Raw genomic sequence first — 18,180 nt, forward strand, 5'->3', positions numbered from 1 at the left:
GGAGTTTTTATTTGTGTGATACACTATTACTTTTATGTATTCGTGTGTTTACTATCATGCATACTATTATATCTATGTGATAGTGATATCTACGTGATTGTGATATATGACATGTGTGCTCTCTACTTTGAATTCATTGATATGTCATATCACTTGTGTTGTGCTCATTTGCTTTGCTTTCATGTTTATAGTCCGATGCAAATGAGCTTTATTACTTATACTCAAGCTTATTTCACATTTTTTGAGTACATCCTGTTAGCTTGGGTCATATAAGCTTGCCTAACTCTTTTGTTCTTATTGACAAAAGCTTATATGAACCAAGCATGTCAAAAACCTCACTCTTTCACATACTCGAGGTGGTATTGTCATCAATCACCAAAAAGAGGGAGATTGAAAGCATCTAGGCCCTTCGTTGGGTTTTGGTAATTAATGACAATATAAGATTATTATGACTAACATGTGTTTTGCAGAGGTAATTAAGTTAGGTCATGGTAATGGAGATCAATTGGGCAATCAAGGTGGTCATGCCCCTACGATGGAAATCATTTTGGTTTTCAAAGGATGAACGACAAGGTTAAGGATGACTAGTTTTAAGTGTCGATTGAAGTTGGAGAGGCACTTAGAGTAGTTTAGGACTTTGTTTTTCCTTTGGCCATACTATTAAGGGGGGTATGGACGGGTAGCTTGACCTAGATGAGTCTAGTGAGTTAGGTGTAGTGCACACTTGTTAAAACTAGCACTAGGTAGCTCCACAACAGCCCTATAATCCTATGAAGCAAACTTCATTCACATATGTTCGAGAGTTGGAAGTGAATGGAGGGTCAAATGCTGACCGGACGCTGGCTCCAGTGCGACCAGACGTTGGCCACAGGGTCCGGTCAGTTCATTTGACCAAGGTGATTGCGTTCGATGTGACCGGATGCTGAGGACCAGTGTCCGGTCGACTCCAGTAAAGTTCCAGAAGAGTGAATCTGCGACCGGACACGTCCAGTCAATACTGATCGGACCCTGAGGATCCAGCGTCCGGTCGAGTATAGTAAGCATCCAGTGAGGGTTTAATGTGACCGGACGTGTCCGGTCAGTGGTGATCAGACCCTGCCAGCGTCCGGTCAACACTTAAACACTGGTGTGCGGGTTGAACTAACCAGAGCGTCCAGTCACCCCACAGAGGCTCATAACGGTTCGTTTTTCAGGCTACCTTATAAATAGAAGCTTCACTCGTGTGTAGAGTCACTTTTGCTCATTCCAATAGCTGAGAAATACGTTTATGAGTGCCAAGAAGAGCAAGGTCCTAGTGAGGTGATTGAGATTCGAGAATCCAAAAGAGTAGCCTCATTAGTGAATCAAGAGTAGCAAAGTGTGCATCCACCGTTCTCATTAGGCTTTGAGTGGTCAAGTGAGAGTTCGTGCTTGTTACTCTTGGTGATCGCCATCACCTAGACGGCTTGGTGGTGATTGGGAGCTTGGTGATCATCCGGCGGAGCTTGTGGGTGACCCAACTCATGTTGTGAGCGGTTTTAGGTGATTCACCACGACAGAGTGTCGAAGAATCAACCCGTAGAGAGCACTTGATCCTTGCGCGGATCAAGGGGGAGCTACACCCTTGCGCGGGTGCTCCAACGAGGACTAGTGGGAAGTGGCGACTCTCCGATACCTCGGCAAAACATCGCCGCGTTCCTCTCTCTCCCTATTTACTTTGAGCATTTACTTTAAGCAATTCAATACTTGTTTTTACATTCATAGAATTGCCATGCTAGAGTAAGTTTGGAATATAGGTTGTAAGTCCTTTGTGCGTTAGATTGATAGAAACACTTTTCTAGGCACAAGCGGTTAATTGGGCTAACCGTATGATTTACTTATTGCAAGAAAATTTAGAATTAGCCCAGGCATCTTGATCCTTTCACCGCTCTCTAGCTCCCCCGCGGTGAGGTCATCGTGACGTCGTGGGACAGGAGGGGGAGGCACCGTGGGCAGCAATGGTGGAGAGTCTGGGCACACGACAGAGAAATTAGACATGGGGAGGAGGCTACGAGAAGGAGGAGGACGAGAGGAAATTTGGGAGGAGGCCGTGGGGACGGGAGTGTACAGGGAAATTAGGAGTTAGGGTTTGTGGGGGTGATTATATACTCCAATCCATCGGCTGGAAATCCCTAAAATCATCCAATGGCTACAAACTATCGAGCCACATCGTGCCGGCCCAAAATTCGTGTCATGCCCGTACCGGCACTACGAGCCGAACCTGCGGCCCAGGCACAGCACTGCCACGGGGCTGGACCGTGCCTAGGTCGTGCTTCTTCGTGCCGTGCCTAGGCCTGCCCATAGTGTCCGTGCCAGATGGCCAAATATAATTTGAATAGGAGCTAAAAAAGTACTCATTCCGTCTTAAATTATAAGATATTTTGATATTTATAGATTTATAGTTTTTGCTACGTATTATATCTAGATATATAGTAAAAGTTATGGATCTAGAAATATCAAAAAGTCTTTTAATTTGGAATGACATCCTAAAAATGGAGTCTTGCGGAACATCATGGTCATCATATTGTTCTTCATCCAAATAGTCAATGTTTCCGTCTCAACAACATCGAGCTTGTTTCATATTCTTCTCGATCTTTCTTTGCTCTTCACCATGCTGCGGCGACGAACAGGGCGTCCGCGAGCTCGGTAACCTGCGCAGCCAGCAGCGGCGCCGCCTGCCGGGAGCCGCCGTCCGCGTCCGGCTCCGACGAGGCGGCGTCGACGCAGAACAGCCCGTTGAGCGGGAACAGCGACGACACCAGCTCGCGCGGAATGCACAGCGGCGCCCGGGCCGTGACGCCGGGTGCCGCCGCGTGGACAAACTCGGCGCCCTCGCCAGTGCACCACAGCGCGACACGGTGGCGGTGGAGGTGGAGCCGCCGTCGGCGGCGCCACGCTCACTGAGGCGGACCAGGCGGCCGGCGAACGGGTAGAAGCGGCCCAGGGCGGGGGCGAACGCTGACGCGAGGCGGTCGTCGACGACGACGGCCGGCTGGTGGCTGTGCACGCACTCGGGCTTGGGTAAAAGGACGCCGTCCTGGATGTAGTTGAGGGTGAGCATGGCGAGACGATCCCACGGCGTCAGGTGGATTTCCTCCAGCGTAAAAGGTGGCGGCGGCGGCGGCTCGGCGCGGAGCCGCGGACGACTCGGCGGGAGATCACCTGGACGCGGCCGAAGCCATTCCCTGTGGAACCTTGCATCGCGGGCGAACACAACAGCCTTACAAGCTCAAACCCAGCTGAAGATTACTACTCAGTGTTTTCCCTCAGGAGAGAAAGAAAAAAAAAAGTTAAATCATTTAGGCCAAGCTCCAGCAATGAATCTCATCCTTGAAGCCTGTGTGGACAGGCGGCATCGTTACCATCAGCCATGCATAATATACTGAGCCTCAAGTGTTTGGTTCCATGGACCACATCGGATATTCGGATGATATTTAAAAGAACTAAATATGAGTTAATTATAAAACTAATTACATAGATGAAGACGAATTTATTAAGCCTAATTAATCCGTCATTAGCACATATTTACTGTAGCACCGCATTGTCAAATCATGGACTAATTAGGCTTAAAAAATTCGTCTCGCAAATTAGCCACAATCTATGCAATTAGTTATTTTTTTCGTCTATATTTAATACTTCATGCATGTGTCCAAACATCTGATGGGACATGCACTAAAATTTTCCTGTAGGAACCAAATGTATGGGGTTCTCTGTTATTCATCCTATTAGCAGAAAAATATACGTGATTCTAGGAGCTTAATGTAGTAACTTTTGATTATGAAAGTGGTAGAAAAAGAATGATGTTTTGAAGCAAAGCAACTTTAAATGACCATTGGCCCTAGCTGTGCTCATGGAATGTTGGATCGGTGAAACCCTCCGACCAGACAAATTTAGCTCTCCAGGTAGCCGGGTTGGCTATTGCTTTGCTACAGGGACCATCCAGATTTGGCTCTCCAGGTAGCCGGTTTGGCTATTGCTTGGCTGCAGGGACCAGCCAGATTGCTCTGTCTATTCTGTTGGACAGTACTGCACAAATAATTAGGCCCTGGCCCTGGATTCAACAAGTCTAACCGATCCTATACATAGCAAAATACCACATTCCGCTAAACAAGCACAATATTTCTGATGGAAACAATTACTGGCCAACTAATCCAGAGGTAAGAAGAAGCTGTTGAAAAACTTCAGCACCAGGCTAACCCTTGTGGCCTGTAAAATCCGCTAGCCTTTCTCCAAGACTTTTTAGACTGGAAGAAGAGCATAGCATGTTGGGATATCCCAAGACATCCTATTCTTGTATTCACAACACATCTCCTAAGATTTCTTCGTGTCAAGTCCTTCCTTACAAAAAGAATCACTCAGTAAGCCACCAAAAAAGATCACCCTATCAAATTTCCGAAAACCAAAATCCCTATCAAAAACAACTCCTAGACCAAAATTTCGCTCCTGTGAACTACAGTTAAAAATCACGTGTAATCAGGTTTCAGCACCCACATAGAACCACCCGCGCCTCTTTGCAAAGTTGCTATCTCCTTCAGCAGGTTCTTGAAGAGAAGCATATCCTTGGACTGAATCCGGCTTTTGAAGTGTTCCGTTATGCTCGTGGAGCTGGCAAACCCACCACTATGCTGTATGAAGGTGCACAACTGGCGGATCAGGACTTCTGGTTGCACGATCATGCTTCTGTTAGAAGAGTTAGATATGCGGCCGCCGTTCCCAGATGGACTTGATACATGATTGGAAGCTGATCCTGCGTTGAGCTGATGCTCCAAGGCATCTGAAGCAGCTCCCTCTCGGGTTCCACGAATCTTAGCCAGAAGTTCAGCAGATGACAGTGCCTTGCCATTCAGAGCACCCACTGAAAGACTTTGACTCCTGCTGCTGGAAGTTTCTGATGACTGTGAGGAATGGGTCAACTGGCTGTTAACTGTGGACCCAAACTTCCTGCGAACAGAGGAGGGTGCCCCAGCAGCACCAGATCTTCCGGTCCATGTGGGAACAGCAAAACTGTCACAGCTTCTGAGCATCCGTGATTGACGTAAAGCTTCAGCTGCCCTTTGTGCCACCTGTGAAGCTTCTGCTTCCAAGCGCACTTTCTGGTCATCATTAGCGTCCATTATGGCATCATGATTGATAGCACTCTGACAGAGTTCAGAAAACAGGATGTTAACTCAGAAAATTGAAGCATTGCACAAAGAAGTTTTGTTAGGGATGAGAAGATACTGCTTACATGAATGCCTTGAGCATCAAAAAGACTCTTCAAAATGTTCGATTCTTCATCTGCTTGGTCAGAGTTAACGTCCACTCTCCCTTCCCCTCCATTAGATGGTTCAGCTTCACTGGTGCTTGGCAAAGCCGAAGCAATATGAGCCTGATCTTGTTGACCATCATTTGGAACCCCAATATTCACATCTTCAGACAACTGGCTGAAAATATTTGATGTTTCAGTTGAACCGTTCCCTTCGTCGTCTTGTAATATGAATAAATCCTTCATGTCTCTGGCTTTAAAGAATCTCTTCTGCTGAGGGTTTTTCAGTACTTTGTTAGTAAGGAAATGCTTGTATATCTGTCGGTGATAGACTTTCTCCTCTATCGTCCCACGTGTGATCAGTCTGTAAACCGTTACATCTCTAGTTTGCCCAATTCGCCATGCACGTTCTCTGGCCTACATCACAAAAAGTTTAATCAGGTAAGTTCTGATCAGATATTGATGCAAGCTTGCAGAGCACTTTATGAAAGAATACTGAAAGTGTGCACATAGCTTAGGAGTTAGGACATAATAAACAGGAGATTATGCTTGTAAGTTTATAAGCAGATAATGATTCAAAATTATTCATCTCTCAAGTCATCACTCAACTGGCATCCAGTTTTTCATGTCAGCCTTTTTTAAGGTCCGGTACAACAATTGTATTGATAGTCACACTAATGCATGTACACAAAAAAAGTTAAAGGCTAATACGTACACACTTATAAAAAAAAATACAAAATAGCTAGACACAAAATACTCATAATAAACTGCACCTGCATGTCTGTTGAAGGGTTCCAGTCCGGATCATAAATAATAATCCTGTTTGCACCAGTCAAGTTTGTACCCAATCCACCAACTTTTGTGGTCAGAATGAAAACAAAGATTTCATCTGTGTTATTGAACTCATCCATTAGTGCCATCCTTTGTTTTGCAGGTGTTAGTCCATCCATTCTTCGGTATTGGTAGCCACAGGCCGTCAAGAAGTTCTCTAAAATGTCAAGCATTTGTTGAGTTTGAGTGAACAGAAGAACTCGGTGGCCTTGGTCCTTCCAGACTTTGAGAACTTGCTCTACTACTTTCATCTTTCCACTTCTTTCAGGATTCCCATAGTCAGGATTCTGAGCAGCATGTTCTCTCTCAAGTAGATCAGGATGATTGCATATCTTCCTTAGGACATCTATACCATACAGTGAATTTCTATTGCCATCAAATATCTGTTCCACCTCTGAACTAGCAAGAAAAGCACGATAAGTAGAACGCTGCTCTGGAGTTAAACTACAGAAAAGGACATGCTCTGTTTTCTTGGGGAGCTGTGCATTGACATCAGCTTTCATCCGTCTAAGAAGGTATGGCATGATAAGATCACGCAGAACAACAGCGCATCTGTATGCTGTTGACACTTGCAATGGTGTCGCATTAGCATAACCACCAACAGTAATTGGCACAGAAAATTCAGTCTCAAATACAGGCAGCACACCTAGTTTTCCAGGGAACACGAAATCGAAAAGAGACCAGAGCTCAGAAAGTTTATTCTGAATAGGTGCACCTGTCATGATTATCCTGTGCACAGTCTGCAGTTGCTTGCACACCAGCGTTATCTCAGCATTGGGGTTCCTTATACGATGACCCTCATCCAATACAGCATATCCCCATTCTATATGAAGCAACTTCTCCCCTAAGATTCTTAGCTGCTCATATGTGGTTAAAAGCAAACCTGATCCTGAATTTACAACCCGTGAAATCAAGTCATCCCACTTCTTTGCAGGCTTTGCACGTCTAACCTCTTCCTGATCACTATCCCAAGAACCTTCGCTGTCAGAATCACTATATGCCTTGCTCTTTTTACTTGAACCATTTGCAGAATCATGTAAGATCTCCACCTTGAACTTTGGATACCACCTACTGGCCTCCCTTTGCCACTGTTGCAGAAGTGTTACAGGACAAATAACGATGCTGGGCTTGTACATGCTGCTGTTATGCAAAGAACCAAGAAATGATAAGACTTGCACAGTTTTTCCTAGGCCCATTTCATCTCCAATAATTCCACCAGCCCTTTGACAGTGTAACTCCCACAACCACTGCACTCCCACTTTTTGGTAATCAAATAGCTGTTCATAAATTGTGCCAGGAATTCTCAAACCACCTTCAAGGATAACAGGAGATAACCCATCAAAACCTTCTGCTGCTTGATCATCTTCCTCAGAAACTGATGCCACGAAGTCCCCAACATCCTCATCTGTGAGTACACAAATAATTCATTAGGAGTTGTGTTCTATTTTGTTGGGTCATAGGAACAACGAGGATGGGTATGGGGAGATAGTCATTTAGGGTTTATTGTCAAAGTTTTTTTTTCCTTCCTGGTGGTTATTTTGTGTTTCGGTGAATAATAGCAAGAGGCCGCCAAGGTGTGGAGCGATGAGTATTTCCATAGGGACTTATAACAAGAAAACGCAGCAAAAAGGATTACATCGGCATTTGATATATGCATATAGAAACAGAATAATAGCAGAGCTTACAGTCTTAGAAACTGTAAACCAAACTCGACATACCGTCAGTTTCCAATAGTGATTCCTTCCTTGAATTGGCTTTCCTCCATTTCTTGTCAGGCAAGGGCCTCTTGGTCTTATTCCTTTGTCTCTTCCTTTCCTGTTCTTCTGAACTAGGAGATACAGGACGCTTTAGAGGTCTTCCAAGCCTTTGAAATGGAGCAGTAGGTGCGTCCAGCCTAGGTAAAGATTCTGGATCAAGCAATTTGGTCGTTGGGCGACTTTGTGCAATCTGCTGCATTGACTGAGCGACTCTAGCAATCCTGGAAGCTTCAATTGTTTCTTCAGCTTGTTCGGAGGGATCATTTTGCCTATGAGAAGGTCCAGGCAGCTCGACACGCTTCTCAAAGCCCTTCAACTTGTGAAATGGTGTCAGTAAGCCCTTCCTGATTAGTTCTTCCCTTTCCTACGCCATATAGAGAATAGCATCAGAAAGCACTGAAATATAGCAAATGAGACAAGAAATAAGAAGCCCCAAGGAGTAGTAGCTCACTGTTTCCATAAATCCTGCAGAAGCCCCATCAAGCACTGCGTCAAAGTCTTCATCGTCATTATAACTCATGGTTTTCAGTCTAGGAGCCGACATCTTCTTAGGTCCTCGAGCCGGCAGTAGCGACTTCTTCTTACGCCTCGGCTCGTCTTCAACCAGCATGGCCAGCATTTTATCTTTCCGGTTGTCTGAGCTAGACGGGTTGGGGTCCGACTGCGATATCTCTTTCTGAATCTGAGCTTTAGCTTTCTTGAGGCTTTTAAGGCGCTCGGTGGCGAGCGCCTGCTGGAGGGCTCCTCCATGAGGTTCGTCCTGAGCAGTGCGATCGGCTTGCTTCTGCTTCTTTTTATCTTGTCCATCAGCGCTGTCCGAGCTGTCGACCTTCTTACCAGCTGCGTTCTTAGCTCTTTTAATGGTGGAAGCTACGGTGTTGATCTCGAGTTGCACCGAGCGCAGCTTCTGGTGCAGCTTGGCCTGCGCATCAGACTCAGGCGCAACATTGCTCCTGCTGGGGTCATCGACGGCTGCTCCTGGCTCATCGTCGCGCTTGGGTTCAGTTTGGACCTGCACAACAATACGGGACGGCAACCTGAGCAGATTGTGGGTGGGGGATTACTCAAAGCTGTGGTGGTGAGATGCGAGAGAGGAATGGAACGCGCGAGGAGGAGGGAAAAGGCACTGGGTTTTGCCTGCGAGAGGATTTTCTTCTCGATGTCCTCGATGTTGGCGGACGTGACGCCGAGGCTGTGTAGCAGGCGCTGGTCGTCGTCCTCTTCGTCCATGGCGTCTCCCGGAGACGACGGGGCACAAGGCTCCCGCGCGCGCGCGCGTAGCAGTGGGGCAAAGGGAAGTAGCGGCCTTGTAGCACCAGGCCCCAGGCTTTTGGGATCTGAATACGGAGCAGACAAGGAATCCAGTCGAATTCGTCAGAAGATATGCACCAGCAACAAAGCGAGGGCCGACGGATGGGTGGGTGGATTACTCACCAACAGCAATCCAATCCAATCCAATCTAATCCGAGTCGGCCGGCAGATGGGGGAGGGACTCCACGGCGGGGTACCGGCGGCCTCGCGTGCTGGAGAAGGAGGCCGCGGCGGAGATGGGGGATGAGAATTCCAGATGCCTCCCTCCAGTCCGTCCGTTCCCCCCTTCGAATCCGAACCCACCCCTCCCGTCCCCTCCCCTCCCCCTCCCTCTGCGGGGCGAGCGCGATAGAGTACGGGGTTTCTTCCCCGTCTCAGCCCTCGGGGACGAACAGACGAAGGCGAAGTGCCCGCAGCCGCAGCACACAAACCGGGGGCCGAGGGAGCCGGGACGGGACCGGGAGGGGGGAGGGGGGAGGGGGGAGGCGGAGTTAGTTGTTGTATCGGTCGTATCGCGCTGGAACCGACGCGGCGCGGCCACCGCCTTTGGGTTGGGTTTGCGCGGGTCCTGCGCCGTGCGCGGGTGGTGTCGTGGTGGTGAACTGGTGCGGTCAAAAGCCGCGGCTAGGATATTTTCTAGCCATCGATCCGCCTACAAATGCGACACCGGTGACGCTACGCGTCTTATCTTCTTACACTCGCAAATCCTCGGACACTTTGGCAGATGCATTATTTACGTTTTTACCTTACCACTCCCTCCGCCCATAAATTTATTAAAAAAAACATTTTTATCCTTTCCTCTCTCTCCTCTCCCGTGGAAGTGCTTTGCGACTGCCCACGTGGACACGCACTCCCCTCGCTGCTGCCGTGCACCCCATTTGCCGCCGCTCGCTCACGCCCTGTCGCGTGTGCCTCTCGCCCCTGCCGTCGTGCGCGCTGGTGTTGGAGGTGCTCGCTCTGCCCGTCGCACGCGCCTGAAAGGATCTAACAATACCTAGAGAGGGTGAATAGACTTATCTAAAATTAACTGCAAATGCTAAGTTCAAATTTGTCAGTCAATGTCGGAAGTCCCGACGTTTGGGTCGGAACTCCCGACGTCGTCAGAAGTTCTGGCACAAACGTCAGAAGTCCCGACGCCTACGTGAACTACAAAAGCAGTATCAAATTTAACTTTGCGGATAAATAATCTTACAACCCCACTTCCTCGTGGTTTGGTGAAGATGTTGAGACACTCCCTTAACGTCGTATTGTCTCCAAACCGTAGATCGAGTCCAAACCCTAAAATAAAGTTCGGGAGAGAGTGACAAACAAATATAAGTAATCTCTAGCAATCACAACAATACGCACACGGGACACAAGGATTTATCCTGAGGTTCGGTAACCCCACAAAGGAGCTTCTACGTCCTCGTTGTTGAGGTGACCACAAAGGTCGGAGTCTCTTTTACCTCATTGCCTCTCTCAAAGCGACCACAAAGATCACTTGAGCTTTCCACTAAGAAATCAAGGGTAATACAAACTTCTCAAGGCTCTTCCACAAGATGGAAGCTCTTGGGCAACGTCTAGCCGGCTAGGGGCAAAGCCCCAAGAGTAATAGACACAAAACCAACCGGCTTGATAAACAAATCAAGTGCTCAAGCTTTTCAAAATGATTCTCTCACTTAATCTGTAACAGAACCGCCCAATTTATACAAGATCAAGTACGGCTGATCCCGCTAACATGTTGACACGTGCATACTTTCACTCATATAAACCCGGTAGTCCGTCGAGTGTCCCGAAAGACCTCGGTAAATCAACATCACAACCAAGATCGCGTGATTAAGCAAATACACATCACATACACAGGGTTGCAGCGAAAATAATATTACAAATAGTTTCACAAATAAAAGTACGAGTTTGGGTTTCAAAACCGCTTAGTGAAAACAACATAGCTTTCAAATGATTACATTAATATAAATTCCAAATATATTGCTAGCATAAGTGACATTATCCGACAAAAGCATATAGATGAGAAGTAACTATAGAATCACCGAGCCATCGGCGGGTAGCCCCATCTTCACAGGCCGAGAACTTCACCTGCAATATGGTGGGATAAACCCTGAGTACGAGAAGGTACTCAGCTAGACTTACCCATCAAAACCAGAAATAAAGGACACAAAGGGTCATGCAAGGCTTATAAGGTGGGCTAGTGAAAGCTCTAGTTTGGTTTTGGTTAATTGATGAAACCCTAAGTGCTAACCTAGTTTATCAAAGTGATTATGAGATAGGTAGCACTACTCTAAGTGATGAAGCAATGACGAAGATCATGACAATGGTGATGGCATGGTAATGGTCAAATGCTTAAACTTGGAAAAGAAGAAAGAGAAAAACAAAAGGCTCAAGGGAAAGGTATAAAATGTAGGAGCTATTTTGTTTTAGTGATCAAGACACTTAGTGAGTGTGATCACATTTAGGATAGATAGCCGTACTATTAAGAGGAGTGTAACTCATATCGAAATGCAGTTATCAAAGTGCCACTAGATGCTCTAACTCATTGCATATGCATTTAGGATCTAGTGGAGTGCTAACACCCTTGAAAATATTTGTGAAAATATGCTAACACATGTGCACAAGGTGTTTGCAGGGTTGAGATAGGTTTGGGTCCCTCTCTCCCTCCCGCCGAGCTTGCTCGGCGGGATTCGGCGCTTTCGGGAAAATGAAATGTCTATTTTCTATTGCGTCGGATGCAAAATTATTGGTAGTTGGCACACTTGAGCAAGGGTGAAGAAGTTAGAGTTGAAATGGAGTTGGTCGAAATGATGCTGGCGTCGGTCTACTGACCGGACGCTGGGTCACTCAGCGACCGGACGCTAAAAGGCTGCGTCCGATCGAGCTATCAGACGGCACAGTCACTAGGGTTGAGCACCGGATGTTGGTCTGCTTCTGGTCAAGGTGGACCGGACGCGTCCGGTCAAAAAAACATGCCTCGGGGAGCTTACTGGAAACGACCGGACGCTGGGGCTTCAGCGTCCGGTCAGTTTTGACCGGAGCGTCCGGTCAGCTTCGTAGCCGTTGAAATCTGACGAACAACGTTTGAAGCTAGTGACGCGTGGCGTCCATCGGGCGACCGGACGCTGAGGGCCAGCGTCCGGTCAGTGTGACCGGAGCGTCCGGTCAGAGCGCGTTTTGCCCAGTGAAGAGGTATAACGGCTCTATTTGATAGGGGCTCTATTTATAGCCCCATGGCCGGCTCAAGGGATAACTCTTGTACATTTTCATTGACATAGCAACCTTGTAAGCTTAGCTAAAGCCCTCCCACTCATCTCCATCATTGATCCATCATCTTTGTGAGATTGGGAGAGAATCCAAGTGCATTGCTTGAGTGATTGCATCTAGAGGCACTTGGTATTCGTGTTGCGCTGCGGATTTCGCTTGTTTCTCTTGGTGGTTGCCACCACCTAGACGGTTGGAGCAGCGGTGAAGGATCGGCACGAGTTGGTGATTATTCGTGGCCGCCTTCGGTGATTGTGAGGGGAGTTGTATCTTCCTCGGCGGAGCGCCAAAAGGTAACTCTAGTAAATTGCTCGTGTCTTTGAGTTACCTCACTTGTGGGTCGGTTCTTGCGGTGTCCTATCGTGTGGACGAGGTTTGTGAAACACCTCTTAGCCATCAAACCACCAAGTGTTGGTCGACACAACGGAGACGTAGCGTGTTGGCAAGCACGTGAACCTCGAAAGAAAATCGATTGTCTCTTGTCATTGGCATTCTTCTGGTGATTGGCTATATATTCATTTTGTGATTGGTTCATCCCCTACACGTCGGTATAATCACTCTACTCACATATTTACATTCTTGCAAACTAGTTGATACAAGCTCTTTAGTGTAATTAGAATTGAGAGCTTGCTTTATTATTTACATTCATCTAGTTGAGCTCTTTAGAGTAGCAAGGTTGAGAGCTCTTAGTGAGTAATTACATAGCAAGTTTGTGTGCCTAAGTATTCATTGCAATTAGAATTGTTGGATAGGTGGCTTGCAACCCTTGTAGAGCTAGAGCAAGTTTGCATTACGCTATTTGTCATACTAATCAAATTGCTCTAGTTGATTTGTAGATTTTTAAATAGGCTATTCACCCCCCTCTAGCCATATTAGGACCTTTCAGTTAGCTTGACACAGTTGCATAAAAGTGCTTATGAATATAGTGACCAATTTAAACTTAGCATCAAGTTTATCGTCATTTATCTGTCCACTAGATTAGCACCTGTACTAGAGAACCCACTTATTAGGAGCAAACAATATTAACCATAGCAGGTATAATCAGGTTGTCATCATCATATCATTATTTCTGAACCATTATGTTATTTAGTGTATCTACTTTGGAGATAAGCCCGTCAAGTTCTCACTAACCGGGAGAGACGACGACTCGAATCGAATTACAACTCAGCTGAGGGGGTATTCCTAACTCTCACCCTGGCATACTTTGTAAGGGTAGCCGTGGGTCACCTTTGGGACAACTCAGAAACTAAATTCGCGGGTTTGATCAGCGCCAACACTCTCAGGGATTACCCTTCTGCCAGGACGATCAGGACTTTTAAATCACCTGCCCTTGGACTCACGCCTACGGCTCCCTTCCGAGGCGTACTTTATACTTATTGACTCCCGGCCTGAGGTGAGCTACTCGGTTTCGTGGTCGGTCTCCAGACCCGGCCAACTAAGAGAGAGGCATGCATTCAACATGAACAGGAAAGCCTCTAAGATTTGGTCCTTAAGCGACACAGATGGAGTCACTACAAACCGACAAGCCTCCGCCCGGTCTTTATTTCAAATTAAGACAGGTTCTTTTCCACGATAGCAAATATAGCCAATCGTGCCATATGTATATCCCTATATCTCGCAGGTGATAGGAAATCACCTAACTTATACCGCGTTTAAGTAGGGCGAAGCACTACATGAGCCTGAGTTACATAGGATTCAGAGTATCAATATCTGGATAAGGATTGGATAACCAATGCAGCAAGTGTTTGCATCCAATATCTAAACTTAATGCAACAATATATATATGTAACAATAATACTTTAACTGCATTTCAGAAATTAGGAGGCTTAATATGCTTCGGGGCTTGCCTGGGATCCGACACAAGTCAGTTCAGTTAGCTTGCACCGTCATGGTGATATCTCCGGTCCTAGCACTTGCTTAGTCCTTCCATCTTCGGGATATATCCACCAAACCAAATCTTTGGGTTTGGCTCCAACATCACATCCTTCACGTGGTGCATCTAGCGTACCTAGATGAGATGCAATATATAAGTGCATAAATATGAAGAATAGTACCATAAGATGCATCACAAAATAGTAAGCAAGACAAGCATAGTTTACACTAACACACTTAAGTACTTTGCGATGCTTAACTTAAACATCACACAATCTATTATGCTAAGATGGCAAAGAAGATGACAACACCAAGCATGACACAAGTTTCCCAAGATCTTAGGTGCTCTAACTCAGTCATCATTCAAGGCATAAGTCACACTTAACAATATACAAGCAAACACTATAATTGGAATCTGCCAATTTCTGGACATACAAACAGCAGCTACAAGATTTAGCTATAACTAGAGTTACACAAATCCAAATGACTTGAAAGAAGACATTTTGGAAAGCTTATGAAATTATGTACATTTCATCTATAATCATCACAGCATGATTCCCAAGTTAAGTAGGTCGAAATTATACCTTTACAGAAACTGGTTCATACAAAACAGAGAGCAACAAATCATGTATTCTAACTTTAAACAGTTGTAACTCAAACACTACTCGACCAAATGATACCAAATTTTAACAGCAGCTAGATACATAAATTATCTACCACTTTTGTATAAACAAGTTTCACAACAAAGCACATTGTCATGAAGAACTTTGCTAAGTTCCCAGATCTGTCCATAAACCACATTGGCAAAAAAAATAATTATTAACTTATGTTGCAAATTCATAATTGGGCAAAACCAACTTTACCAACATTTTACACATAACTAAAGAACACCAGAAAACCTAGTGTCCATGACCAAATAAATTCTTTTAATGCATTTCTTAATTTATTTTAGATAACATGGTGACTTAATGAACATGTACCAAAAGTATACAATAAATTCTACAAAAATTACAGTGGCTCAAATATCCTCTCAATAGTCTACTGTACAAATTTCACTCCATTTGAATATGTATAGCAACCTCTATGAAAAAGACAAGTTGCTAAAGCAAGAAATCATGTGAGAGCAAGATAAACCAATAACTCACTCATACTTCATCCAATACTCATGAAATTTTTACCACACATCAAATCTCACATGAGTAGCATGCCACAAAAATTTCACTTCATTTGGAGCCTTAGATCTGCAGTTATGGAAAATAACAAATTTAGCTAGCATTACAACCTTACTGCACAAATCTATTTTTACCGCAAAACATTGAAACTAAAACATGCCATATTATAGATCTAATGCATAGACAATTTCACAAGGATTCCAAAAAGTCCTCATTTTCTATTTTATGAATTTTCTATGAATTACTATGAATTTCCAAAGATTCAGCAAATTTACTACAAATAGGTCCTTATCGGCACTATTCATTTGAGTCACAGACTTCGCAGTTAGACCCCTCCCTTTCATCAAATTTGAGCCCGAGGCCCCTGGTCGCAGTTGAGAACAGAGGAGGCCGGGGAATCGGCCGGTGGCGGTCGGAGAAGGGCCTGTGGCGGCGGGGGAATGGTGGGGAAGCACCAGGGGTCCCGCGCACGCCCACTGGTGGTCTCGGATGGCCGGGAGGCGGCCCGAGGTGGCCCGGCCATGTGCACCGGCGGTCGGAGGCGACGGCGGCCTGCGACTGCGGTGCTCCTAGCGCGGTTTTGGACGGCAAGCACGAGCACGGCGTGCAGGAGAGGGAGGCGAAGCTGATGGCGTTGCTTGTGAGGAGCGAGGGGGGCTAAGAGGGGGAAAACAGCGCGGCACCAGCGAGCTCGGAGCTCGGCCATGGCGGTCGCACGCTCTAGCGCCGAACGGAGCAGGACGAGGGAGCCGTAGAGCGAGTGAGGGAGAGAGGGCAGCACGGCGTTCCTTCAGGAGGGCGCAGGGACACGACAGGGGCAGACCACGCGGCAAAAAAGCTTGGCAATGGTGGCCATGTCCACGGACACGCGGCGTCCTTTGAGGCCTTTTACCGAGCACGTGGCGGGCGACGGTATGGCCGACGTGGGGAGCCTATTTGGGCTGCTTCCAGGCTGAATTTAGCAATGGGCCCAAAATGAAGTTTGCTCACCTTGGTCAGCTCTACATTTCTTATTAAGGGTGCCAAGTCATTTGAGCTATGGATTAGTAGGTAATTAAGCTACAAACTGCTAGTGTCAACACATTGATAACGGTCACAGAAATTCGCTTTCGGAGGTCAAAACTCGGTCAAACTCAGTGCAACTTTTTGCATGCTCTTTTCCATAATATAACCTTCAACTTTTATTTTTGGACTAACTCAAGTTGCTTAGCAAAATTTGGAGAACGCGGAATGCCAATGTCGTTGCTTAGCGAAACTAACTTAGGATAATTCTAAGTGTTGCAGACTGCAGCAGAATCAATCTTGTGACCTTTGATTGTCTAGCTTAGAGATAGATTTAGACTTGGGTCCTTAAATAAAGTTGGTAGTATACAAACTATACTACAACTTTTGTTTAAGGTCGAACCTCGTATCTTGAATATAAACCATTCTTTTACTTTGGTCAAAGCAGCATCTCGTTAACCCTAGAATTAGAGTTTTTGACCAATTGAGGCCTTTTCTTGACATGTGCTCAACACAAACCCTTCATGACTTTTGTTGTAGAGTTCAATTAGAGTTGTTTGAGCAAGGTTGCAAGGTTTGGTTGACTTCATAGGTTTCCATCCACTTGATAAAGCAATTCATGCAAAGATATGACTTATCATTTCATGTGACTTTTTGATTCCAAACTTCATGAAACTTTTCCAGTGATCAATATAGATGGATATTGATGTGAGACACATAAAGATATTCCAATAACACCAGCTAAGCATATATCCTGAAAAGGGCCTATATGTAAAGCAAGGGTGCAATATCCAAGTTTAGGTTGGGGCTCATTTCCAAAGGTTTGACCTTGACATCTTCATCGTCACTCAATCTATCATGTTTGAGCTCAAACCCATAGCTTAACTGGTGACAACACTAGGGGTGTTACATAATCCACTCTCCGTTCACTTAAAACCATAGGGGAATCGAAGATTGGAGCAAAGGGGAGAGGAGAGGGGTGCCTTTGTTGCTTAGGAGCTGTTAGGACAAAGTTGGGTGAGCTGTGAATGAGTCCGTAATGGTTAGAAGTGAAGAGAGGGCTATTTATACTCTTAGTGGAAATCTAACCGTTTAGATCTACGTCGGAAGTCCCGACGCGGATCTCGAGACTTTCGACCTTAACAGAAAACACTGTTCACGCAGGGTCAGAAGTTCGCATGAGCAAGTCAATGTCGGAACTCCCGACGTACGTTGGGACTTCCGATGTGCGTAGTCAGCCGACCAGCAAAACCCCATGTGTCAGGACTCCCGACATGGGTCTGGACTTCCGACTGTCGGGAGTTCCGATGAGCGTCGGGACTTTCGATGAGCGTAGACAGCCGGCCAGTAAACCTAGGTGTCGGGAGTTCTGATTTAGGTCGGGAGTTCCGACTGTCGGGAGTTCTGACTCACATCAGGACTTTCGATGGCCACAGTCACTGCGCAGGCTAAGTGACTGGACGACAGGACTTCTGGCATGAGTCGTGACTTTCGACGATCGGAAGTTTTGACTTACGTCGGGACTTTCGACACCAATAGTCACTAAAAATATTCTATGTGCTCGTGGAGTGCTAGAGTGTCTCTCTTTTGATTTTATTTTTATGCTTGAGCACTCTATCTTCCTCAGAACAACTAAGTTTGCATCCCTCTTTATAGTGCGGCAGATCCTAAACTCAAAAACAAAAATAAAACCTTTAAAGAGCCTTTTGAGTTTGTCCGCCTT

The 18,180-nt window shown here is 46.0% G+C and overlaps 2 protein-coding genes across 2 annotated transcripts; both read right to left on the reverse strand.

Moving 5' to 3' along the window:
* Window positions 1–2,624: 2,624 nt before the first annotated feature.
* Window positions 2,625–3,079, reverse strand: LOC136460406 (uncharacterized acetyltransferase At3g50280-like). The gene is made up of 2 exons (XM_066460114.1): window positions 2,930–3,079; window positions 2,625–2,849 (listed from the first exon to the last, which is right to left on the reverse strand). Exons 1-2 carry the CDS (start codon window positions 3,077–3,079, stop codon window positions 2,625–2,627), a joined length of 375 nt encoding a protein of 124 aa, XP_066316211.1.
* Window positions 3,080–4,312: 1,233 nt separating this feature from the next.
* LOC136461935 (DNA excision repair protein CSB-like) lies at window positions 4,313–9,643 on the reverse strand. Its single transcript, XM_066461325.1, has 7 exons — window positions 9,286–9,643; window positions 8,989–9,188; window positions 8,303–8,863; window positions 7,813–8,215; window positions 6,037–7,499; window positions 5,246–5,680; window positions 4,313–5,156 (listed from the first exon to the last, which is right to left on the reverse strand). The coding sequence occupies exons 2-7, from the start codon at window positions 9,079–9,081 to the stop codon at window positions 4,482–4,484; spliced, it is 3,630 nt and encodes a 1,209-aa protein (XP_066317422.1). The 5' UTR covers window positions 9,082–9,188; window positions 9,286–9,643; the 3' UTR covers window positions 4,313–4,481.
* Window positions 9,644–18,180: the final 8,537 nt, after the last annotated feature.

This window comes from Miscanthus floridulus, chromosome 6 (assembly GCF_019320115.1).
Source record: "Miscanthus floridulus cultivar M001 chromosome 6, ASM1932011v1, whole genome shotgun sequence".
In the NCBI taxonomy this organism is placed as follows: domain Eukaryota; kingdom Viridiplantae; phylum Streptophyta; class Magnoliopsida; order Poales; family Poaceae; genus Miscanthus; species Miscanthus floridulus.

Bases quoted from the DNA above. Each gene is read 5' to 3' on its own strand.
- LOC136461935 (XM_066461325.1), bottom strand. From the start codon at position 9,081: ATGGACGAAGAGGACGACGACCAGCGCCTGCTACACAGCCTCGGCGTC. The intron at 8,864-8,988 runs GCAAAACCCAGT...ATTGTTGTGCAG, and splicing joins AGAAGAAAATCCTCTCGCAG to GTCCAAACTGAACCCAAGCG. The intron at 7,500-7,812 runs GTATGTCGAGTT...GTGTACTCACAG, and splicing joins ATCACTATTGGAAACTGACG to ATGAGGATGTTGGGGACTTC.
- LOC136460406 (XM_066460114.1), bottom strand. From the start codon at position 3,079: ATGCTCACCCTCAACTACATCCAGGACGGCGTCCTTTTACCCAAGCCC. The intron at 2,850-2,929 runs GTCCGCCTCAGT...TGCACTGGCGAG, and splicing joins ACCCGTTCGCCGGCCGCCTG to GGCGCCGAGTTTGTCCACGC.